The following is a 26,460-nucleotide window of genomic DNA, read 5'->3' on the forward strand; positions in this document are numbered from 1 at the left end:
CTAAGCCTAGCCTAGGCTGCAGTTAGCAGAAATTGTAGCAATGTTCCAATTAACTCAAATATCTCATTATAAAGACGTTTATGATTCATTATGATGAGATAACTGAAACGTCCCTCTAACATAATCCAGATTTCCAGGCTCCGCATATTGTGGATATGTTGTTTTCCATAGAATGATAGACATGAAAAGCTGAATGAAAGTGACATGTCATATTAAACTCAGGGCCTGGAGGATTGGAATAGAAGTGAAAATCAAAGATGAAAATAATATACCCTAAGGTCATGCTCATTGTCCTCTTTCTCTCTTTCTTTCTCTCTCTCCCTCTTTCTTTCTCTTCTCTCCTTCTCTTCTCTCTCTCTTTTTTTTTCTCTCTCTCTCTCTCTCTCTCTCTCTCTCTCTCTCTCTCTCTCTCTCTCTCTCTCAGCATTTTGGGTAGACTAATTTATTTCTTTAATGTAAATGTGTTATGATGTATGCACTGCTTAGTTTTTAAAATATGTGATTCCTTACTTCTAGGAAAGCATGCATTATTCATAAACAGTGAAAAAAGTTTAAAATATCTACTCTTTGTTCATCCCAACATAACAAAACAAGGTTCACTTTTTTTTCATGCTTGGAGCTCTGTCAGTTAAATTATTTTGCATAAAATGTGTTCTGTTCCATCACAAGCAATAGATCTGATCATTTAAAGCAGGGATGTCTTTTGTGCCATTAGCTAGCAAATGATTTATACTGCAGGTTAAAGATCACCTTAAATACAACTCAGACTCTGTCTTCCAATAAGTACTCATTGGGGAATGGAATTGCAGTGCTGGTGGGCACAGGTGGCATTCAGTGGTGTGACACAAAATCCTGGGACCCCATATCAACATGAGTTGAGGGGACCCCTTACCGTAAACTGGGATTGTTAACTAAACAGGGTTTGGCAAGAGAGCTGCAGTTTTATTTCGGTGATTTCACTTAACAGCATGAAGGGTCGACCTCAGTGAAGTTTTGCTCAAAGATTAGTTTGGATGGCCCTGTATAAAGCATATGTAAATCAGTGAGATTTCTTGAAAGTCACCTCACTAATTGAACTACGTATTTTGCAGGGCCAGCCCAGTTATTCTTACAGGTATGTTTGCCGAGGATGGCTCCATATCTCAGAACATGTCATTACAAATGTATTGCTTATATTACAATATTATGGTTTGGGGCAAATAAAGTTAAGGTGCCAGAAATATAGCACTTATGTGATTAAAAAATTACAGAAGCCATTAGCAGTAGATGTCATTTGTGCTGACATCAAGGGGTTAACCTGTGGAACAAAACGTCTTTAAACCTAGATGGCCCCTGCACAACTCTGTTAAACCCCTGCTGACATTAACAAGAAGCAACTATTTTCATGCATATTCCGTTTTGATTCTCCTCATCATTTTTTGTAATTTTTGACATCCATTGGAACATTAACAGAGTCCTAGGGATGCGTTGGATGTGCCCTGCATGAAAGCAGTAACACTTACTATGCGACATGGATTTTATTATCTTTCACTTAGTGGTTAAAAACACAATTCGCCCATTAAAAGAATACTAGAACCGTTACTACTGTAAAGTAATATTTTGCCTTCTTAAGTCTTCTTCCTCCTCTCCCCGTGTCTTCTTTCTTCGTCCATTTCTCTGTGAACCATGCCTCTCAGAGCACTCCGGGCACACGCTCTTCTCAATTGGCGGATTGAGGGAGAGGCTCTCCCTTTGGCCCTGCCCTTTTGCGGAAGTACTCAGAGAGGCCAGATTTGCATAGTTATTCTGAAACTACATCTTCATTATCCGGGCCTCTTGGAGTACTTACCCAAAAAGGTGGAGTTACGGGGATAGCCTTTTCCCAGTCAGTGGAAAATGGGTGCCCTGAGGCCTGGTTCATGGAGAAGCGGACGAAGAAAGAAGACACTGGCAGAAGTGTGACAAAGAATGAAGACACGGAAGCGGTTGGCGAGTCACAGCGTGAATAAGAGTTTGATTTGTTTTTACATTTTCAAGTGGGAGGCAGGGGGCCAAATATAGGATCCACCCCAGGTGCCAAACACTCTAGGTACACCACTGCTAAAGATTGTAGTTTATATATATAAGGAGTATAGTAGTCATGCATTCATTTTGATTGGCATATAATAGGTATTCACATGTTGATATTAATATATTTTCAATATATTTGTTCATTAACGTGTCAGTTGTGTGCTCAGGAAATTGATTGTAAATAAAGTGTTAACTTATTGTTTTAATGATGCAGTATGCACTTTCACCATTAGGTGGCAGCAGACAGCTTTCAAATACTTTCCCTTCCTAATGGGTTCTTTTTGTCTCTGCAGGGACTTCTCTGTGAGTTTTGAGAACATTCAGATTGATAAGACAAAACCTTTGTGGCACAACTACTTTCTGTGTGGACTTAAGGGAATCCAGGTACTATAAACACGTCTGCTAAAGAATAAACACTGTGTTAAATAAGCAGCCTGCTCTTTGAGCGCCACAGCGATGTATGCTCTACCAAATTAGTAGATTAAGCTGCTTGGCCTCAATGTATGCATTTCCCATTATTAAGTGAGAGAAGGATCATGTTCAAGTTTAATTCAAATGTTGTCATGCGTTGATATCACTTTAATGCCTTGTAAACAGGACATGAACATTGTATCGGTTTCCTTAGTTTGTGTCTAATAAGAACCATCACGTGTTACAAATAAGCCCCCAAATCTTTAAGGTTTACAGCCCTTTAAAACCTCAAACGTCCTATGTGTATAATAAATATTACATATTCACTTTCTTAAAGGTTTCCTAATCATCAGTGCTTGGATTTATTTAACTCATCATAGTAAAGAAGAATATTTTAATATTTTACTTTTCCTTGGATTTGTTTAAAATTTCGAACAAACCTCCAGTAAAAAGCTGATATAAACGTAAAGTCTGTTGCTAGAAGAACTTATTTGACATATTTCTAAACCATCCACTAGGCTGCTGGTCTTCCAAACAGCTGAGACGGACTAATGTCTCTTTCGCATTTAACTGTTTAGTTACCTTCAAGATAAAAGCAGGTGGACTATATTATTAATAGAATTTGGACCTCCCCGATACCTTACGTCTATGAGGTAGAGTTTTACGTAAGCAAGTCCTCTGTTGTCCGGCACTTGTCATGAATCTTTTATTTAATCCCTTTGAACAGACGTTGTGCCGAACAACCGTCCTGTTTTAATATTTGCCAGGCATTCGCCAGACCCATCTGCAGAAATATCACATCTGTGACATGTGCTTCCTCGTGTGCAGATATATTAAAACCAATTGTTAACCGACGTTCTATGATTAAACAGCGAAAATGACATCATACCTAATAAGAAAATAATTTAGACTGATGAAACAAGCACCATGAAAAATCATTTATATATTTGCTTTAAGAAGATTGGTTCCATTTCCTTCCTTATTTTTTAATAAAGTAGGATTAACCCTTTGATTGTTGGAGGGGTAAACAGCCTATTTCAAAGTACCAACATTTTTCCTCTAATGTGTTCCATTTCTTTTTCTACTAGAGCTGATATCAACAAGAGCAACAGAAAGATTAATAACCACGACACAGATGTAGGAAACTCTTTAGCTTTCCTGATTTATCAAGCAGTGAACTCCTTATGACACTAAGAGGGAAAAATATAGTTTTATGCTGCAGGGATTAATATTTTACTCCGGAATATGAGTTTTCAGAGAAAATTTAAGGACTGTCAACAATCAGTTTTTTGCAACCGTATTTGGGGAAAGTGGTTTGAAAATGAGTAACTGGCCAGATATTTATAGTTATTTTCAATTAACAACATTGAATGTAAATATAGCTTTTTACGAAGGCTAGGTTTGCAGATTATATGATTTTGAGGTGCTTGTGCTTGCTCGGCCAATGTGTACAAATCAAGCAGTCTAGGTTTTGGTAGTAACATGTCTGGTTAGTTCACTAAATTAATGAGTTAATGTCTCTACATTAACTCTGCATTATGGGTTATTTTGTTAAGCCTCATTGGCGAAACCGACCTGTTGGTATGGGCCCATAGGATATGGTAGCAAGAACAACAAGGAAAACAATGCATAATGATGTACCTTCTAAGTGTCTGTGTTAAGCAGCCCAAAAAATTACAATAATATGTATGGAATTAGCAAAAAAGTGTGTATTAATGAAACATTACTATTTTTGTTAAACTTGGTAACCAGTTATCAGTTGTTAACGGAGTCTCGTAAAATGTCGTGGTAAAACTTTAGCCCCTAGTCTCTTATATCAAAGTGCTTGTTTTTGGCCCGTTTGGCATTTGGTGGTATGCAATCCTATGTATTAATACATAGACCATGGAAAAGTGCTGCATTGCTTATCCTGCAGGTTTTTTGGTTTTTTTTTGGTTTTTTTTTAGATAGCTAGATAAATTGGGGCTTACTCAGTCACTTAAAATATAACACTATATTAATTATCAAGCATCAATATACATTGCTTTGTCTGCTTTACCCAGTCCTGTGTTTTAAAGGGCTGTTTTAGTTAGCTAAGTTTTCACCGGTTGCCATAAATAATAGATTAATTATGTCAGTATATACAGTAATCAAATTCTAATTAATATATGACCGGGAGTGAGAGGGCAGTGGCATTTTGCAATGTTTTGTGCATTAGAAGGCATCTCCTAAAATTCCTATGCGGTTTTTATGTTTATAGATGTACAGATGAGATAATAAAATAATTTAATTTGCTTAATTCCCTAGAACACTCAGTGTTTTTTTCTTGATGGAACAGCACCACATATAAGTCAAAATCAAAGGTCAAGCAACATTTTACTGTTCCAGAGTTAAATGAGAAAGCTTTGATGGAGCACATTCACGGTCTTGAGGTCTCTATGCCACATACAGACGTATATTCTTCATTTAAGAGGTGTATTCTTCGGGGAAACTTATGATCTCCCTGAAAGTAGTAATTTAATATAGAAAGATTTCTTTCTACGCCACTATGTCCTAAAAGCAATTTTTTGATCTTCTCTACTTTCTGGGCTGTTCTTTGAAACCCTGCTACCCTGCAAGTAGCTGTGCCAGTGCTGACACTATCACTCTCTTGTCCTAAATGATCTGTTCTGTTTGTTTATAGAGACATGGATTCATATTTCTGTTCAGAAAATTCATGTTCCCCAAGATATTGTTGATTGATAAGCAACATAAGGTATACATTATAATTGCAGACCACACTCCTGTTCCCCCGTTCTGCCCCAATCCCAGGGAGGGACCCCCATGTACCAGTGATATACTTTGCATTCTCTACTGACTTGAATAGGTCCTATAAGTGTCTGCGGACCCCATTCCAGTAAATATAGGATGCAATGCTTCTATTCCTATTGAAGGCCACCGGTTCATGAGAGTATATATGTACGTTAATGAATAAGTGAGTTGCTTGACTCGTGCAGTTCAGTTTGTTCAAGTTGGAATTGATATTTTGCAACCACTCACAGTTTAGTGAATAAACCCCATGGCTGCTGTTGCTTTTTGATTGAACAAATGATATCATCAAATATATAAATACAGTATGTGCAGTAAGGAATAATGAATCCTGTTAATTTATAGTTAGTCCCATAAAGCATGTGTTTTTTTTCTTCAAAAGGCAATCGATTTTCAGGTCACATAAATTAGAATATTAGATTTTATTTTTGCTCTAGTCTCACAAATATTACGTGACTCAGACTTAATAATCAAGCTGTTATGTTCAGTTAGGTAACATTACGAAGAGCTCTGTTTTCTATGCTTATTTTTTGTTTTAAATGTTAATGTCCTCCCAAAAGGGTAATCTGACCTGAAATTAGAAAAGTAACCTTTTGACTACATTCGGGTTACTTAGAAAGGATCTGCTATAAGGAGTGGGAAGCGCATTGGCATGGAATCAGATGTGACAGGGTTCTGGAAAAGAGAGAAGGTGAAGTGGTCTGAAGCTACGTGGGCGTCTGCTGAATGTGAAATTCAGCCAGTGAGTTGAGGTTCAAAAAAAGAACATTCAGCCGTAATCTGGCAAGAAATCTAGCAGTTGGGTACGAAAAGCACCCAGGCAGATCCGAAAGATATATAGCTATAAGATACAGTTTTTCTTATATTCAGGCAAACTATATATTCAGTTTGTAGTCTGTGAGCAACCAGTGATCCCCAGACCAGGAGTCTAAAAGATCTTTGGATTCAACCATCCCAGGGACAAAGGTTTGCTAAATACTGCAGCAGAGTTCTTAGAACTAACTGGAAAAAGGAAAACTATTGTTGAACCCAACGTTTAGTCATCAATGCGACGAAACTAAAGTATCTCCGTCCAGATGTTTCCAAATGCTTTTAATTTGTGTGCTAGTTTAACCTTGTGCCATATATATTGAAGTTTATGTATGTAACATATGGATCTTGCCCAATGTTTTCCGCTAAGAAAATATGGCTTTCCTATATTAAACCTACGTAAAGAGGTTTAATATACATGGAAGAACTCTTAAATGCCTTACCTTTTGAATTATAAAAGAATATACATATTTGTGTTCTTTGTTTTCTGCAAATAGAGTAAATCACACTCCATGAGACCATTTGAGACGTTCATTGTTATCCCTCTGTTTTCTTGTTACATACCAGAGATGTTTTAATATTTATATCCAGTGCACTCTAATTGCATTAAACAAGCAGTTGTTTACTTCCAACTAATTTTTAATGGTAGACTCTGGTTTGCACCAAGAAACTGCAGGTTAACATCATACCCGCAGACTTGTGCATTATAGAATACTAAACCAGATTAAACAATATGACTCAGTGTGCAGGGTTGGCCTGGCTCTGTATAATGCATAACGCAATGGATGAGGGGATTTAACAAAAAACACTATACATTATACAGTGCTAGCCAAACCCTTCCTGCAGGAGAACTGGAGGTGGATCTTCATAATGTATAGCCAAGGAGATGAAACACAATTCTCAAACTCTCCTGTCAACTGTCCATTTAGTGAATAGACCCCAAAGTGATTCACTTACATCCATTTACATGATGTGTCTTGTCAGTATAAGACTTGTGTATCCATTTCTAGACAATTGTCTTTAAATAGTTTAGTCTTTCCCGAAACATGTGACCGATGTTATTTTGTGAAGGAAATGTTTTGTTGTTTCTTTTCTTTTCTAGAAAACCTGATTTACGGACTACTGTTAGTTTGTTTATTTCATAATTTCAATAATGTTTTCAGGAACGGCAAACCACCATAGTTAGATATGTTAAATGCATTGCTAAAACCTTCCAAATTATAGACTTTTCTTTCTGCCATGATTTGATTTTTATATACTTTACACATTTTGAGCTAAAACAAGTGACTCATTAATACAGTGTAAAATATTTTATCTTCTTTAAATCAGAAATGCTATTTCTATAATTTTTATTATCCCGGATTAATTTTCATCATATAATTCGGGAATTTATGAATATCATTTTTATATATTGTTTGTATCTTGTGTTATATAGTACAGATTAGAATGTCTGTTTGTGTGTGTGTCACTCATTGAGACAAACATACTTTTTACTTAAAAATGTTAACGTAAATAGTATCTTATTTTATAGATCATAAATATTTTCTTTTAGTTAAATTCTTAAATTTAAGATTTTTATTTTAAGAATGGTTTACATAATGACCATGCAAGTATGTGCGTGTGATTTTTACCTTTTTAAAAAGAAATAGACGGAGGACTGTGATGTTAGATTTGGATTCTGCGGCTTAACCTTTCAAATATCAGCCATAAACCAAACTAAAAGATGCAGAGCAAGCGCGATTTGCTTGTTTAACACAAACACAGCTTTTGGGGTCAGCTGTTGTATACTGGATACTGTAGTTTTAAGATAACATTGAGCAGAGCAGGTGGGGTATATCCCAAAGTGTTTGCGATATTAGGTATAGTGTAGCAGTACTCTCAGGCCAAGACACAGCTTTAATATAAGCTGCAACCTGAGACAAATTTCTGAAAATAGGACAGAACTTAAAATAGCATTCTAGAAAACGCTGCAAACTATGAGACTAAGCCGTAGCGATACGCACCCGGCAACGGATGTAGTGATGTAACTGAATACATAAAGGGCAAATGTGATAAAATTACTGATAGGTCCAAAATCGGAATACGTAAAAAAATTAAAGCGTAACCGTTGTCAACTTTTTCAACAAATATGGCTTTTGTAACATGCTTTAGAGCAGAGTTCTTTATTTCTTTCCCCCGTTACCCACAGTGGTAACACACATTCATGATACTGCTTACGGGAAAGGTCGGGCAACACACACACATCATGTGGACAGAAGTATTGGGACTCCTGACGATTACACCAAAAGGGACTTTGATGACATTGCATTGTAAATAAATAGACATTAATATGTAGTTGGTCCCCCTTTGCAGATATAACAGCTTCCACTCTTCTGGGGAGACTTTCCACAAAATTTTGGAGTGATTCTGTGGAATGTTTTGCACGTGTTTGTAGAAGGATAGCATTATCCAAAATGTCTTGGTAAGAATTTGGGAAATGCCCTTTTCTATTCCAACATGACTGTGTCCCAGCGCACAAAGCAAGGTCCATAGAGACATGGATGGATGACTTTGGTGTGGAAAAACTTGACTGGCCCACATAGAGCCCCGACCTCAACCCCATTAAACACCTGGAACAGAGATTGCGAGCCAGGCCTTCTCGTCCAACATCAGTGCCTGACCTCACAAATGCTCTACTGGTAAGAGACCAACTACATATAAATGTCTAGATTTAGAAAGCGATGTCATAAAAGTCCCTGTTGGTATGATAATGGTCGGATATCCCAGTGGTGTGTGTGTGTGTATGTGTATATATATATATATATATATATATATATATATATATATATATATATATATACACACACGTAATCAGAGTGGTGCATGTTATTGGTTTGTTTTCCATATATTAAATATAGAGCAGAGTTTTAAATCCATCAGGTGAAGAACATCTGCTTCAACTGTATATACACTGCTGCACTAATTCACGATTATATTATCTGAAATTCCTCTTTTTTTTTTTAGAATCACTTTCACCTCACCAGCCTGACTGGTATGAATTGCTTGCTGGACGGATCCATTCCTCCAAGTTCTGGTTTGTCCAGCTCGAGTGCTTTGGTGTGTTGTGCTGGCCTTGTTACCCTCACTGCAAATGGAATGACGCTTTCCAAGGTAATTCGCTGATGTATGTCCTAGGTGAGCATGTTAGCCAATACAAAATGTACTTTATTGCTATAAGAGCACTGGCAGATACTATCAGTCTACACTGTATTTGATTCATTTAGTATGATTCGATAATGGATAGTGATCTAGAGCAAAGTAACTTGTGTGTACCTGTGAGGTTTTATGCTCTTATGTTCTGTAAATATACAGTGTATGTGTAACTGGCAACATGCATCAAAAGCTCAGATCTAGTATTGGATCTACTATAGCATCACCCCACTAACAAGGTTATATAGGTGTGTGACACCCAAAGAAATACAGCATGAACGATTGCATTGTTTTTGGCATTTCGTCCTCTTACAGCAATGTTTGTTTGGGCTTTATGGGAGTTAAAAATGTATCATCTTTCTGCTACAATATGCTCCACTGTGATCTTTACTGATTGCTTTGGCAGCAGCGTACATAAACCACTGATTTAGTATACACAGAAGTGTTAAATGTCAAAGTTTGTTGTATTTTACAGTAGTCAAAAAGTTGATAGCTGCATAGAAAGCATCTAAGGTCAAAATAAATGTGGGAAGTGGCTAGAGGTCATTTGTCCATGCAAACTTGTCTAAACATTTGATAAGGATAAAATATACAGTTCTGTGCGAGAAGGCAGTCGGTAAACTCTTTAGCTGTTTGGGACTAACAGGTACCTGTTCTGTCAATGATTCTACGGTGTCCTCAGCTGTCCTTTAACGTTATAATGACAGAGAGGCTAAGTACACAATCAACCTATTACATTTTGCCCTTCTTATATATTTTAATGTAATATATTTTAAAGATTTGTTATTTAAGTAAAAAAATGCAATAAAAGTAATTTTATTTAAAAACAGATAATTAAGTCTGTCGTAGGACTGTTTAGTAGCTTATTTGTATGAAGGCTTTAGTATCACTAAGTCATCCGACTTCTGGGGTTGTGTCCCCATTTAGTAAAAGTGTGAGGGACCTGGGCAGGAACCATATATGATCTAATGCTGGTCTCCTGCCTAGAGGTTCAAGAAATTGACCCAGAAACTCCATGTCAAACCTCGCAAGTTCCCAGGTATGCACATAAGTCCAAGCATATCATATTAAAAGGCTATAAACGTCTGGCCAGAATATGTCTTTCATTTAAAAGATCATCGGGATTTTTAAAACTGAGTCTGCACATTTGGTATCCTGGCCATATTGCTCAGTTGCTTCCATGACACACCACAAGCTGATCAGGGCTCGGTTAGATCGCTTGCTAAAATTGTTATGAGCTTTTGGCAAGAGTGCAGAATGACAATAAAACAAGAGTTATAATTCATGTGTACAATCCAGAGCATGATTTCAAAAATATCTGATGCTAATGTTTGCAGCAATATCTATAAGGTGGAATGGATCTCTTGGATGTTAATGTATACGTGCTAGAGAATAGGGTGATCAGTCCAGGGCTTGCCACATCTCCTGGGTTTGCCACCCTGGGCCTTGGTCTAGTTGGTGCATTTGGGAATATAACACTGCACACAGTGTGAAATCATATTACACCAGTACCCCCCAGTACCCATCACTGGATGATGAGGAAAGGACATGGGTCACCGACGGCCAGCTAGGATGTAAACTATCAGCCATAACAGGGATTTAAAGTTAAATCTTACTAATGTTCATGGCCCCTCATTCTTGCCTATATATAAATAGGATGGATATATAATATATAAATATTCAGAGGAGAGTACTTTGTTTCGCAGTTTTAAGCTGATGACCCAATCAAGCAAGGATTGTCTCTTACAAATTGTCTCCTTCTTAACCACTAGCCACATGCCTTTCTGAACTAGGTACATGCCAACAGAGCCGGCCTTAGGCATCGTGGCGCCCTGTGCGGACTACTCCTCTGGCGCCCCCCCTCTCACTATCCCCCCTCTCTGCCCCTTAAAACTACCCCTCTCCTCCCCTCTGCCCCTTCAAACTACACCCCCCCTATGCCCCTTCAAACTACACCCCCCCTATGCCCCTTCAAACTACACCCCCCCTATGCCCCTTCAAACTACACCCCCCCTATGCCCCTTCAAACTACACCCCCCCCCCCACTTACCTTGTTGCCGGAGTCCTGCGGTGAGAGCGGGAGGCGTCCGTCTTCTCGCTCTGCCGCGGTGCTGGCATTTCATGTTGAGTGCCGGAACAGTCCGCCGCTCAACATGAGATGCCAGCACCGCAACGGAGTCACGGAGAGTAAGGGGCGCCGAGCGGTTGCTGAGAACTTCACGAGCAACCGCTCGGCGCCCCTGCCCGGGACTTAGATTAAAGCATTGGGTTTTTTTGTTTTTTTTTTAAACTTTATTGAACATGAATGATGTTAAATAAAGTTTAAAAAAAAAAAAGATGTTTTATGTTAAGTCCCGGGCAGGCGCAGGTTGCACACCCCTAAGGCCGGCCCAGCATGCCAAATCCTGGGGAATGATGAACTTACCTTGTAATAATTATTACAATACAGATTGTATAGCTTAATGTATATGCATTGTCAGTCCAATATCACAATGTTGTTTGTTTGTCCCACCAGTGACCTTACCAATTATACCAGTGGGTGCAGAGACCAAAACTCAATGTCATACGGCAGAAAGCTGTTGTTGATTGGCTGGGCATCATGGAAGGTGTAATTAAGCAATAGTTTACCTTTGGCCTAGTAGCATAGTAGGCTTTTATTTAATGAAGCATTGTCAGGAAAGGATCTGCCTGCTTCTTTCCATCTTGTCAACCACATGTATTGTATTGGAAACGGAGATCTAGGGACATGTGGTTTTATTGGAGTCAGCCAATACCGTAGATAGCCCATCGCCACTAGCTGCTGTTCATGTTCGCCATTACACTAATTCCAGAGTTGCCGATTAATATATACTAAGTGATATTGGTGCATGTAGGGAGTAACCTTGCTTACATTCCCATCGCTCAAGTATTTGTCCGTTTTTATTGCTCCTGCATATTTCTTCTTAACAAAGGGTCCCCAATATGCCTCCTGTTTTGTAAATGGAAACACTTTAGCCTTCCCGTTTTTGAAAAGGCTTTTTACCCCCCCGTCTTTCACAACACTTTACAGTGTATTATTTGAAATATGTTGTTTTGTCTCTAGATAATCCTTTAATTGTTTGGGTTTCTTTTGCTACAAGATAGCATTCCCTTTCAGGAACATTGTTTGAATTCAAACATTGTAAGCATCAAAGGATAATCTGAAATGCACATTTTCTGTACACATACATGATCACAAAAAAATGACTTTTTTGCTATTATCCTTCTGCTAGCATTTTACTCTGGTAACCTTTTAATTACCAAAAAAGTTGGATTTGGCAGGGAAAACGACACACAATAGTATTCTTTAAGTGAATATAACCATTCCCTTCCTGCAACGCTGAATGCAGTTACACATGTTTAACTCTTGGGGCAACCTACGTTGTTGTAGGAGTTAATGTTCTGATTCATCTTATGACATATACGACATGTGCACGCATTTGTAGTGGAACTAATCCACTTAGGTGGCTACAAACCCACTTTTGCTGTGTTGCGTAGGTGAAGATTAGTTGCATTTTTGTTCATTTGAGCGGCGCTATCCATTTGCTGTGAAAACTAATGCTTGTGATTTGTCATCACGACAGAATTACAACAACATAGCCATCCATGTAAACGAACTCAAAGCTGTGCAAAGCTTGGGTCGTGTAAATAAATTAAGCTTTGTTTTATGTGCTGTTTTTATTTTAAATGGCACATATTTGTTTTATGAAACTTGTATGTTTTGTATGAAGGATTCCTTCAATTATGCCTCTTTGAAGGTAAGGAGATCTGGGTGGGCAGCTTGAATTTTCCAGAGCAGACCATATTTTCAGGAAGTCCATTCAAATCATCAGTATGTAATTCACAGTGGGATGCTTTAGTGATGTGCACAGGCCACTTAAAGCTAGGCATAGATAAAGCCATCGCTAAACTCAACTGAGATTAAACAAGTACTAAAACCTTTTATGTCGTTCTTTTTTAAAATCTGGTTTAGGACATATATTTTTTAAGCTCTGCCATCACTGCCTCTACCAAAGAGCATGTGGTTTTCCCAAAGCGTAGCCAGTGTGTTTCATGCAAATTTTCCTTCATTTGCCATGATCACTATATGACAGTCAGTCACTCGCTCTTCCAATCCTGCTAAAACTCTCAAGTTATGGCAATAACACTGTAAGAAAAAAGATGAACATGTAAGTATAAGTGTGGTGTAGATGTAACATTATGTGGAATGTAGTGTGGTTGTGATGTGTGAAAATATTTGAAGTGTAAGTGTGTTTGAAGGGTAAGGCCAATCCCACATTTAATTTTACTCTATATGCTCCTTCCACCTCCATCCCTCAGTCAATATTATTGTGCTCTGCCCTGAACCTTTCTAGTAATAATTAAAAAAGCTTCTGATCTATCACTTAAACTTGTTAGAAATTGCCCACTAAGTTGCTATCTGGCTCATTCTGGGGCTCTGGCTACAAAACTGCAAACTAAACATTTTTCCTTAAAAAATTCCTTAAATCTTTGAGTTAATGGGTGCACTTGAACTGCCATGTGAGCTCCATGAATTACCAACTATCATGAAGTGAGTTTATACCTCTGCCGGGGTTCCTCCTTAAGTTCAGTGTATCTCACACTCAAGGTGCTGTTTGATTTGGCAGTGTCCCAGGCCCTAAATGAAGCCCTATGAGCTCCAAAGATAATGGGAAGCCATGTCCAGTGTATTCTTCATTTGAAAGACATCTAGAAAGCTGGAGTATAGGGCAGCTTTTCTAGGGGCAATGATGAGAATCAGACGTATACCGAAAAGTAGTTATGCAGCCAACACCACACAACCTCAACCACCATGAAAGGCTGACTTTATTAATATATGTGTTTCAAATTGATTTATGAAATAGCAAGACTGAGGACTGATAAATGTTTAAACAAAAGTGGGCTGTGAGTCTGAGTTATTTGTATGTCTTTGCCAGGAACCTGATTGATATTCTTCTAGCCAGCATCATTCTTAAAACAACAAAATGTAAAATTAGTATGAGTACATACAGTGTTGTCATTGCATTAAATATAGGTAGAACAGATGGAGAGGCACAATTCTTGCAGCTGTCTCAAAACTTAAAACATATGTTTATGTAGCGTTTCAAAGTGTGGAATGGACCTTGGAGGTGGGGGGGGGTTGAAGAAGGATTGGGCACTATTCACCCTAAACCTACTATTCATACCTACTCTGCATATGCATATTACACAGTATACAGAGTATTGAGAGTCTGTTTGTGAGGCATCTGTTCCAAATTTTCTTCATGGCCAAAAGACTTAAAAATGATCCAAGCTCAGTCAGGACAGGTCAATGATAATCCTGTGGCCATTACTGGATTTCTCAATGCACAGAAGGCTGAAAAAAGTAGTTGTCCCCTTAGTTACTAAATCAACCAATTGACCAGATTTAGTTGATAATTGAATTCAATTTCACTAGACACACCCAAGCACGACACAGGCTAAAAGGTCTCAAAAAGCAGCACATGATGCCCCAATCTAAGGAAATTCAAGAACAGATAAGAAACAAAGTCACTGGAATCCTTCTGTCTGGAAAAGGTTACAAAGCCATTTCTAAGAGCCAAATGTACAAGTGGAGAAGACAACTTGGAACAGTGGTAAACCCTTCACAGGAGTAGCCGGCCTACCAAAATTCCTCCAAGAGAGCATTGGTGACTCATCCAAAAGAATACCAGGTCTTACTTGTGTCAGTTAAGGTCAATGTTCATAATTCTACAATAAAAAAAGATACTGTGCAAAAATGGCATTTGTTTAAAAAAAATTGCGAGACAAATACCACTCCTGACCAAAAAGAACACAAAGGCTGGTTTCACATTTGCCAAAAGCATCTTGATAACCCCCAAGACTTTTGTGATAATATTCTGTGGACTGATGAGTATTTTAGAATAAGAACATCATACCAAAAGTCAAACATGGAAGTGTGATGGTCTGAGGCTGCTTTGCTGCTTCAGGACCTGGGGTACTTGCCATAAATTCTGCTCTCTACCAGAAAATCCTGATGGAGATGATGTCCAGCCATCAGTTCATGCCTTAAAGCTCAAACACAGATGGGTTATGCAGCAGGACAATGATCCAAAGCATGCAAGCAAGTCCACCTTTGAATGGCTCCAAAGAAACAAAATGAAGGTTTTGGAGTGCCCTAGTCCTGACTTAAATCCGATTGAGATGCTGTGACATGACCTTAAAAAGTCAGTTCATGCTCAAAAACCCTCCAAAGAGTGGGCCAAAATTCCTTCACAGCAATGCCAGTTATTGCAAACGCACAACCAGTTATTATTTTATCAGGTATTATTACGTTGGTACAGGTGAGGAAACCAGGATGCAGGAGAGCGCGGTCACTAGGCAAGCAGAGGTCGGCACCGGGTATCAGGCAGAGAAGGGTCAGGCAATCCGGGTCAGGAGCAGAGAAGTCAACAAGGTCACAAGGCAAGCAGAGGTCGGCACCGGGTATCAGGCAGAGAAGGGTCAGGCAATCTGGGTCAGGAGCAGAGAGGTCAACAAGGTCACAAGGCAAGCAGGGGTCGGCACCGGGTATCAGGCAGAGAAGGGTCAGGCAATCCGGGTCAGGAGCAGAGAGGTCAACAAGGTCACAAGGCAAGCAGAGGTCGGCACCGGGTATCAGGCAGAGAGGGTTTGGGCAACAGGTAAACATACAGATTAGTTGTAAGAACAACTGAGCACTGAACAGGTATCAGTGCTCAGCTTTTAAACCAGCCGCCCTTCTAAGTCCCGCCCCCATCAGTGACACCGTCCAATGGACGTTCCGTCTCCTCCATTGGAGACTAGAATCTGAAGGGGGCCGTGGTGTATGATGCCGTGGGTGTCTATCACTGCGCGGCGGTTCTTTCATGTGAACCGCCGCGTATGAAGACACACCGTTACGGCATCGGTCCTGGAGGGGAAAGTACCGACTACCCGCTACTCGTGGGTACTCGGGAGAAGCACTCCTCACCGGAGCGGGACGCCACGAGCACCCGGGCGACGTGTCCCGGACGGGACCATGACGCCGCGGGTACTCGGGCGACATGCTCCGTATGAGATCCCGTCACAACGGGTACTCGGGCGACGCGCTCCGAACGGGAGCGCGGCGCTGCGAGCACCCTTGCGATGCACGCCGGCCGGGATCGTGACATGCTCCCCCACAAGGAGGGGCCTCCGGCCTCTCAAGGGTCCTGGACGACTAGGATGACCAGAGTGAAAGGCACGTATCAGTTCATCCGCGTGTAGGTCGCGAGCGTCTTCCCAGGAGTTGTTACTGATGTCATAACCCTTCCACTGGATAAGGTATTGCAGGCGTCCTCGGTATCTTCTGGAATCCAATATACCGGCTATCTCGTATTCCTCTGTGTCGTCTATGGTCACAGGAGTAGGTGGGTCAGGACGTCGTCCTGGGAAAGGATTGTCATAACAGGGCTTCAGTAATGAGACATGAAAAACTGGATGGATTTTCATCGTTGGAGGTAGTTGTAGTTCGACAGTCACGGATGAGAGTGTGCGCGTCACAACATAAGAACCTATGTATCTGGGTCCCAACTTCTTCGTGGGACAGCACAGTTTCAGATGGACGGTTGAAAGCCACACCTTGTCGCCTGGTTTGTAGATAGGAGCAGGGGAGCGAAGCCTGTCTGCTTGTGCTTTGTATCGTTCTTGAGCTTTCGAGAGGGTATTGCGTAACATCTTGTGCGTCTCGAGTATTTTCGTTATCCGTTCTGTCGTAGAAGGGACAACACTAGTGATTGGGGAACCAGGGAGCATGGAGGGATGTAATCCATACACTGAAAAGAAGGGGGACATACGCGTTGAGGAGTGGATATGGTTGTTGTACGCGAATTCGGCTATGGGTAGCAGATCGTACCAGTCGTCCTGAAGACCGTTGCTTTGTGGATGGAATGACGTGGACGTAGAACGGTGGATGTGGAGTATGTCACAGAAGGCTTTCCACACTCGTGACGTGAATTGCGTCCCCCTGTCTGACGCAATAGTCTCTGGTACTCCATGTAAACGAAATATGTGGCGAAGAAAAAGAGAGGCTGTTTCATCTGCCGACGGCAAGCGTTTGGTTGGGATGAAGTGGGCCATCTTCGTGAACCTGTCCACCACCACCATAAGAGTGGTGTAATGTTGCGAAACTGGGAGGTCAGTGATGAAGTCCATTGACAGGTCTGTCCAGGGCTTGGTAGGAGCCTGGAGTGGGCATAGAAAATCAGCCGGCTTGTTCCTGGTGCTTTTAGCTCTGGCACAAACAGTACAGGAATGAATGAACCGAAGGACATCGTTGCGTAGTGTGGGCCACCAAAACGATCTTTGTATCAGATCTATGGTTTGGGTCACTCCTTCATGTCCGGCTGCTGGCGTGTCATGACAGTGTTGTAGAACCTGGAGACGTGACTTGGGAGGAACTTAGAGTAGATCCCCATGGAAGTAGAACCCGTCTTTTTTGTGTAATTGGAGGTTCTCTGGAGGAATAGGGTCGGATGCTTGGGGGTGGAACAGGTCCCAGAAGGAGCGGGTGCCAGCTACGAAATGCCTGGGTAGGAGCACGGTCTCCTGGTCCTGTTGCTGTGACAAGGACCCGTCACACATGCGAGAGAGCGAGTCTGCTTTGGTGTTCTTTGAACCAGGTCGGTAGGTTATGTGGAGTCGGAATCTAGTGAAGAAGAGGGACCATCGTGCGAGCCTTGGTTGCAACCATTTGGCGGTTCTATAGTACTCCATATTTTTGTGGTCGGTGAAGACGGTAATGGGGTGGAGTGTTCCTTCCAGCAGATGTCTCCACTCCTCCAGTGCCAGTTTCATGGCTAACATTTCTTTTTCTCCGACTCCATAATTTCGTTCTGCGGGAGTCATGGTTCGCGAGAAGAAGGCAACTGGGTGGAGTTTGTTAGGGATATTATATCTGACAAGTTGGTTGTCTGTATCGGCCCGTTGCGATAGAACAGCGCCGACAGCTGTGTCGGAGGCATCAACCTCCAACGTATACGGCTTCTGGTGCACTGGATGGATCAGAATGGGGGCTGATGTGAACCATTCTTTCAGAAAAAGAAAGGCTCTCTGAGCTTCCTCTGACCAGTGGAATTTCCTTTTGACAGAAGTGAGGGAGGTGATGGGCTGTATGACCTTGGAGAAGTTACGGATGAACTTCCTATAAAAGTTCGCAAACCCTACAAATCTCTGCACTCCTTTTCGGTCCGTTGGGGATGGCCATTGCAGAATGGCATTGACCTATTTTGGATCCATCTCCACTCGTGTAGGGGTCAGTATGAAGCCCAAGAACTCCACCCTCTGTGTTTCAAATACGCACTTCTCGGGTTTGGCGTATAAATCGTCTTCTCGGAGCCGTTCCAGTACTCTGGCAACGTGTTCCCTGTGTTCCGGTAGCGACGGCGAGTAGATCAATATATCGTCCAGATAGACAACAACGAATCGATCCAACATGTCTCGGAACACATCATTCATGAAATGCTGGAACGTGGCTGGGGCGTTACACAGCCTGTAAGGCATAACCAGGTACTCAAAATGTCCGTTCCGGGATCTGAACGCTGTACTCCATTTATGTCCTTCCTTTATCCTCACCAGGTTGTATGCTCCTCTCAGGTCTATTTTGGTGAAGAAGGAAGCAGTGCTAACACGTTCCATGAGTTCTGGAATCAACGGTAGGGGATATCTGTTCTTTATCGTCACGTTATTCAATTCCCTGTAGTCCACGCAAGGACGTAACCCCCGTCCTTTTTGGGAATGAAGAATATCCCTGCTCCCGCAGGGGAGGTGGATGGTCGGATGAAACCTTTGGTTAGGTTCTCGTCGATATAGGCCTTGAGAGTGACGAGTTCAGGTTCGGACATGGGATATATGCGGCCGAACGGGATAGGGGCACCTGGAAACAAATCGATCGGGCAGCCTTATTCCCTGTGTGGTGGTAATCTGTTGGCTGCTTTTTTCTCAAACACGCCCGAAAAACGTCTGTAGTGACTCGGAATCGTAGGAATCGGAAGGGAGCTGTAATCGTGTGCTACATTAATCGACAGAGGCAGCTTATGTGAACGGGTGTCTTTATTGGCAGGGAAAGACACAGAACTATATTTCCAATCAATATGAGGGTTTTGCGCCCGCAACCATGGCAGTCCCAGGATAACCGGAAACACTGGAGAGGGTATCACATCGAACGATATGTTCTGTGTGGTTAGGGTTGACGTGTAAAAGTAAGGGTACAGTCTCTATGGTGATAGGACCGGACCGCAGAGGACATCCGTCCACTAACTGCAACAGTAGAGGTGTTGTCTTCTTCTGGACCGGTATTCCGTGCTGCTGGATTACGCCTGTATCCAGAATGTTACTGCTGGCTCCAGAGTCGATCATCGCTGCGAGGACGACGTACCTCCCTTTCCACTGCAAGGTAATGGAGAGGGACACATGATGGGACGCGTGTGAAGATGTACCATGAGTGGCAGGAATCGACAAGGAGGGTAGCTTACCCTTGGATGGTCGTCTCTTGTCCTGGCACTCGTTAGCGTAGTGGCCCTTGGTGCCACAATAAAGGCAGAGATCCTGAGACCAACGTCGTTCCTTTTCTGCACCCGATAACGGACCCCGGATGAGTCCTAGTTGCACGGGTTCTTCTGTTGTTTCCTGGGGTCTGGTAGTGGACCATGCGTGTGGAGGAGACGACACACGTTCGGCCTTTCTCTCTCTTAACCTCCTGTCAATTTGTATGCACAACGTAGTGAAGTCGTCCAATGAGGACGGGATAGCAGAACGGGCAAGTTCATCCCGTATGGCATCAGATAACCCCAACCGGAACTGGTCATGCAATGCCGATTCGTTCCATGTCGTCTCTAGGGAGATTCGTCGGAATTCCGCAATGTAGTTTTCTACCGGTCTTTTGCCTTGACGAAGGGCTCTTAAAGCACTGGTAGCTGAAGTGGTTTGGAACGGATCGTCGTAGAGGGCATCAATGACCTGCCGGAAGGAGGTCCATGTGTCAAGGACCGGGTTGTTGCGGAGTAGGTGATGAGCCCAGAGTTGAGGCTCCTCAGATAACAGGGCTATGACTGTGTGGATTTTGACGTAATCATTGGTATACGTCCTTGGTTTGAGGCCGAACAATATTTGGCATGATGTTATGAAAGTCTTATATTTTGTGCGATCTCCAGTGTATCTGTCAGGCAAGGGTACTTGTGGTTCATACGTGGGTATTCCTTGGGGTACTGGTGGTTCTTGTGCCTCCAATGGGGCGGGAGGTGGTGCACCATGTACACTGAGAGCGCCTTGCATTTGTTCTATCTGTTGTTGTTGTGTGTTTTGTCCTGATTGGATGTCGTGTAGGGACTGAGTTATCGTCGCCATCTGCTGGGCAAGAGCAGTCACTGCCTCTGTTAACCCTGCGGTTTCCATAAAGGCTCAGTTGTTGTATTACGTTGGTACAGGTGAGGAAACCAGGATGCAGGAGAGCGCGGTCACAAGGCAAGCAGAGGTCGGCACCGGGTATCAGGCAGAGAAGGGTCAGGCAATCCGGGTCAGGAGCAGAGAGGTCAACAAGGTCACAAGGCAAGCAGAGGTCGGCACCGGGTATCAGGCAGAGAGGGTTTGGGCAACAGGTAAACATACAGCTTAGTTGTGAACAGGTATCAGTGCTCAGCTTTTAAACCAGCCGCCCTTCTAAGTCCCGCCCCCATCAGTTACGCCGTCCAATGGACGTTCCGTCTCCTCCATTGGAGAATAGAATCTGAAGGGGGGCGTGGGTGTCTATCACTGCGCGGCGGTTCTTTCATGTGAACCGCCGCGTATGAAGACACACCGTTGCGGCATCGGTCCCAGTCGTCCAGGACCCTTGAGAGGCCGGAGGCCCCTCCTTGTGGGGGAGCATGTCACGATCCCGGCCGGCGTGCATCGGCAGGATGCTCGCAGCGTCGCGCTCCCGTTCGGAGCGCGTCGCCCGAGTACCCATTGCGACGGGATCTCATACGGAGCGTGTCGCCCGAGTACCCGCGGCGTCATGGTCCCGTCCGGGACACGTCGCCCGGGTGCTCGTGGCGTCCCGCTCCGGTGAGGAGTGCTTCTCCCGAGTACCCACGAGTAGCGTGGATGATCTAAAATAGTACTTTTCACAGCATTGTATAATCTACTGTCGTACTGAATTTAACTGTTTTACGCCTGTTCCTACTAAAACGGATTTGTCTGCATTTTGACCTCGGTTATACATCAACACTATAATACCTAAATAAGGCCGGTTAAGGCTACACCTCCACAATAAGTGATTTACCACATAAATCCATAACATGAATTCCATAGATTTTAATTTATGGAGAATATACTTGTGCATGCATTGGTCCCATGTGATTTAAATTTCGTGCGGGCTGTTGTGTTGTGCATAAAGAGGGTTTTGGACTAGTTAAGACGCTCCAGCACATATTTACCAATGATGACCACAATGTAAGAAACTCTATTGGAATTGTGAAATCTTGGAGTTTTGCAGTTTTACAGCTGACATCAATTCAGTATGACAATTTGGAATTTGAAATATAGAATGCATAAAATTATTTCACTGTAATCTATGTCACAACACTGTGTTTTGAAAGGATAGAATTCCCCGTTTTATTCAATGCATGCATTGTAAAAACTGGGAGTTTCAAGCCTAAACCTGTAATTATACCACCAGAGATTGGTTTTGTACATAATACCGCTCAGTATGGTACATCAAGCCTCCGGTTAATAGTCTATTTTTTAATAAACTAGAAGTGTAAGGTCATGAGGACTGGGCAATAAATGTATACGTTTTATATGTTTGGTGACTCACCAAAAATGTACAAGTAGTTGGGAAAAATGGAGAAACAGGCAATGCCCCTGGGAGTCTGGAAAGCAGTAAGAATGTCTAATGCTTCATGTGAAACAACTAAAATATCCCAAGATCAGATTTGTGTTGCCGTTGTAGAAAAGTTGGGTGTTATGGAGTAAGCTGCTTCGTATTTCTCTTAATCTAGGCCGAAATCGAGAGAGGTTGTCGAACAAAGCAGAAGAACCGCAATAAAAAATGGGTGTTTGGCAGGAATGGAATTTTGGAATAGAAGATCATCCATCATTCAGTGTGCATTGAATATTGGAATGGGAACCAGGGGTTCTGCCGAGACGTCCCTGGCCGTCGATGCTGCTTTCCTTGTACCTAAAGCCATCCATAAGATGGGTAGCAGTTCTGGTTCTCAGAGTAAAGGTTCTCTGCAAGAGAAAAGGCGTCTCCCATAGAGCCATACCACCCGTCATGGCACGACACACCAGTCGGGATGCAAGAAAACACTTTATTGGGACTCTGCATGGTTTATATAACCATTTTGGCAGAGGAAAGAGGAAAGCGAGGGACTATGCAGACAACACCAGCACCAGAATAATCTCCTCACAAATACAAGACGAAAACACAACATAGGTGTACATAGGGATTAGGGAAGTAACATTTAAATGTAGAGCAGACAGTAAATCAATTTAATACACATAGAAATGGTAACAAGGGTTAAGATACAAAATGTTACAGTCCCAATAATATTCTTAAAAAACGGGTTCAACATTATAACTAGAACCAACTAAACAAATACACAGTAATTTATACATTAAAAACAAATACATATGTTGAATAAAACAGAGAAAATATACCGTAATAACAAGGCTATAACCAAAATAATCCAATATTTACAGGACCATGTCCTGTTACAAATATATGTTTAAATCATCTTGTTCCACTGATCATTGGTTTTCTTTATACCAAATGGGCTACATTAAAGCAAGGGGGTTTTTTTGTCTTCTTTGATGATTCAGCAAATTCTTTAGAAACTTAATGTTACCAGCAGTAAAAGTAAGCATCAGTATTGAACTACATTTACTGGGACGCAATCACACTCCTATCATGCCAAGTCAGCCAGTATATGCTGAAACCTAGCTAGCTGCCCCCCTTGTGTATTGATACTTCCAGCAGTATGGGGTCTACACATCGCTTACAGCCACCCTGTACCAGCATGTACTGGCTGACTTGGCATGATAGGAGTGTGATTGCTAACAGCAAGCACAGTCCCATCATGCCTAGGTACCAGCATTTACTGGTTGCCTGGGTATGATAGGAGTGTGATTGCAGTGTGGATGCCAGGGCTGGCTTTGGGGTATGCAACCTGTGATCTATGCGTGTAATTTAGGGGGTTTTAAATATACCTTTTAATGCTGTGTTTTTTTGTGAATTCCAATTGATCTATACCTGCAAAGCTGGGGTTGTGTGTTATTCTGTAGATCCATATCTGCTTTGCTATGTTTCCATACATTATTTATGTATACCTGCAAATACAGGGTTAATATGTCTTATTCAGTTGATTAATACCTGCAATGCTGTTTCCATGTATTTATTTGATCTATACCTGCAATGCTACGTTTCATATACTATTGTATACCTGCAAATACAGGATTTGTATGTCTGTTTCTGTTTATTTGAGATCACAAGTGAATTTCAGTTGATCTATACATGCAAAGCTTGGTTTGTGTTGATCTATACCTGCTGTCGGCAACTGGGGCTAATGTTAATATATATGGGCAGCAGGGGCATCAATACACAAGGGGCAAAAACACTAAGGGGGGTATAAACGACAATGCAGTGTGAAAAATCCATCCTTATGTAGACGTCTGTGACGTAGATTGTGTCCTGCTGTTTGTGTGTTTTTGGTTATCAGTGTAGCAGAGTCTGTCCTCGGTGTGTGTGTATAGGTGTTGGTGTGGCAGAGCCTGTCCTGGTGTGTGTTTGGGTGTTGGTGTGGCAGAGCCTGTCCTGGTGTGTGTGTTCAGTTGTCAGTGTGTCAGAGCCTGTCCTGGTGTGTGTGTGTGTTTGGATGTGGGTGTGGCAGAGCCTGTCCTGATGTGTGTGGGTGTCTGTGTGGCAGAGCCTGTCCTGGTGTGTGTGTGTGTGTGTTTGGTTGTCGGTGTGGCAGAGCCTGTCCTGGTGTGTGTGTCTGGGTGTCTGTGTGACAGAGCCTGTCCTGGTGTGTGTGTCTGGGTGTCGGTGTGGCAGAGCCTGTCCTGGTGTGTGTGTCTGGGTGTCGGTGTGACAGAGCCTGTCCTGGTGTGTGTGTCTGGGTGTCGGTGTGACAGAGCTTGTCCTGGTGTGTGTGTCTGGGTGTGGGTGTGACAGAGCCTGTCCTGGTGTGTGTGTCTGGGTGTCGGTGTGACAGAGCCTGTCCTGTTGTGTGTGTGTGTGTCTGTGTGGCAGAGCCTGTCCTGGTGTGTGTGTGTGTCTGGGTGTCGGTGTGACAGAGCCTGTCCTGTTGTGTGTGTGTGTGTCTGTGTGGCAGAGCCTGTCCTGGTGTGTGTGTCTGTGTCACAGAGCCTGTCCTGGTGTGTGTGTCTGGGTGTCGGTGTGACAGAGCCTGTCCTGGTGTGTGTGTTCAGTTGTCAGTGTGGCAGAGCCTGTCCTGGTGTGTGTGTCTGGGTGTCGGTGTGACAGAGCTTGTCCTGGTGTGTCTGTGTCTGTGTGGCAGAGCCTGTCCTGGTGTGCGTGTGTTCAGTTGTTAGTGTGGCAGAGCCTGTCCTGGTGTGTGTGTCTGTGTCACAGAGCCTGTCCTGGTGTGTGTGTCTGGGTGTCGGTGTGACAGAGCCTGTCCTGGTGTGTGTGTGTCTGTGTGGCAGAGCCTGTCCTGGTGTGTGTGTGTTTGGTTGTCGGTGTGGCAGAGCCTGTCCTGGTGTGTGTGTCTGGGTGTCGGTGTGACAGAGCCTGTGTTGGTGTGTGTGTTTGGTCATTTGTTTCCTGGCACTTAACTTACAGTAGGAATTATTTAATTTATATTTATCCAGAGATAAAATGCCCTCCTGAAGTTGTAGTGACTTCAGGGGACAAAACGTTCAAGGCCCTGAAATCATTTAGTGGAAAAGTTATTTATTGTGTTATAATATTTATGTCAAGGATTAGTCGCACTCAATTGTGGCTTCAGGCTTCCCATGTTGAATGATCAAGTATTATTTTAGCCCAATAACAAAAGTATAATTCCATAGCACATTACTTTTGGAAATTATTAATGCCCCCCCAGTTTGACTGTGGTATCTTGTGTGCCCGCCATATATATTGTTTCTAGAGTCGCCACTGTGTTAGGGTAAGTTCTGTTAACTAAGATATGACAGCTGCTACAGGAAGCAGCCATATTGTACTTTTTTGGATGAAGTCTTTAGGTGAAGGTGATATTTTTCATTAGGCTAATATAGAAGAAGATAGAGTCACGTGGACTTACGGGAGCGCACCTTAAGAGACTTCTGAGTTTTTGAACATCTTCTTCTATGATGATCCGATAAAAGGTATCTCCTTTCTGAGACCCATATAGCAGTATATATTTTCCTTATTGACACAGATAGACACTGGCATTAAATATAATTCTCACTAAGATCTCTCTTCTGGGACATATGGATGTCAACGCAAACTGTAAGAGGGAAAATAAGAGCATGGAGCAAGGTTTGATTCACTAAACAAATTGGTGGTGTACGGACATTGTAAGAAATGAGGGTAATGAGCAACAGCCATATCCTTCTGCTCACCCTCAGTCCTGAGGGAAATTCTAATATCAAGCCCACCAGTAAGTAACACTTTACAGTACGGCAGACCCACTATCAGAAATATTGGAGCCCAGTACATGATTAATAGGGCCCCTGCCCCTCCCATCAGCCTGTCCCATGTCATCCCACTCTCCCACCTATTGCTCCATCCATCAATCTGCCATAAGATCCTTCCATAAGCACAGGGGCAAGCATAGGGTTAATGGCATGCTTTAACACCTACTCACTCTACCACTGATCACTTACATACAAACATTCTTCTCCTACTCCTCTCCATCTTCCTTGCCACTAACCGTATGCTCACCCCTGACACTCCAACATTATACACTGGCACCCACACATGCACCTGTGCTAGCATCATTCACCATTCACTATTCACTAACATACAATTTCACACTCTAACACCATACTGTAACAGACGCATAACTTCACATGCTCTTAAACATTAATACCTTACAGTAACACACATACTATACATTCATGCATAGGCATGCTAACCCCATGCACCAGTGCACAAACTCTAACACTACATACTGATCTGCACACTCATGCTAATACCATACACAGTAATATGCAACATATTTACACACCTACTGACCTATACACACATATAGCGAC

General features: G+C 42.3%; 1 protein-coding gene across 1 annotated transcript in view; it reads left to right on the forward strand.

The window, feature by feature from the left end:
* The window catches only part of LOC149297826 (N-acetylgalactosamine kinase-like), a 73,497-nt gene that overhangs the window by 12,594 nt on the left and 34,443 nt on the right, over positions 1-26,460 (forward strand). Inside the window, exons 4-5 of the mRNA XM_089488293.1 lie at positions 2,343-2,433; positions 9,061-9,207. Coding sequence (XP_089344419.1) covers positions 2,343-2,433; positions 9,061-9,207 — 238 coding nt within the window. The remainder of the gene's footprint in view (positions 1-2,342; positions 2,434-9,060; positions 9,208-26,460) is intronic.

The sequence above is a fragment of the Sceloporus occidentalis genome, unplaced genomic scaffold (genome assembly GCF_023333645.1).
Source record: "Sceloporus occidentalis isolate IW3139 unplaced genomic scaffold, rSceOcc1.0.p SCAF_37, whole genome shotgun sequence".
NCBI lineage: Eukaryota > Metazoa > Chordata > Lepidosauria > Squamata > Phrynosomatidae > Sceloporus > Sceloporus occidentalis.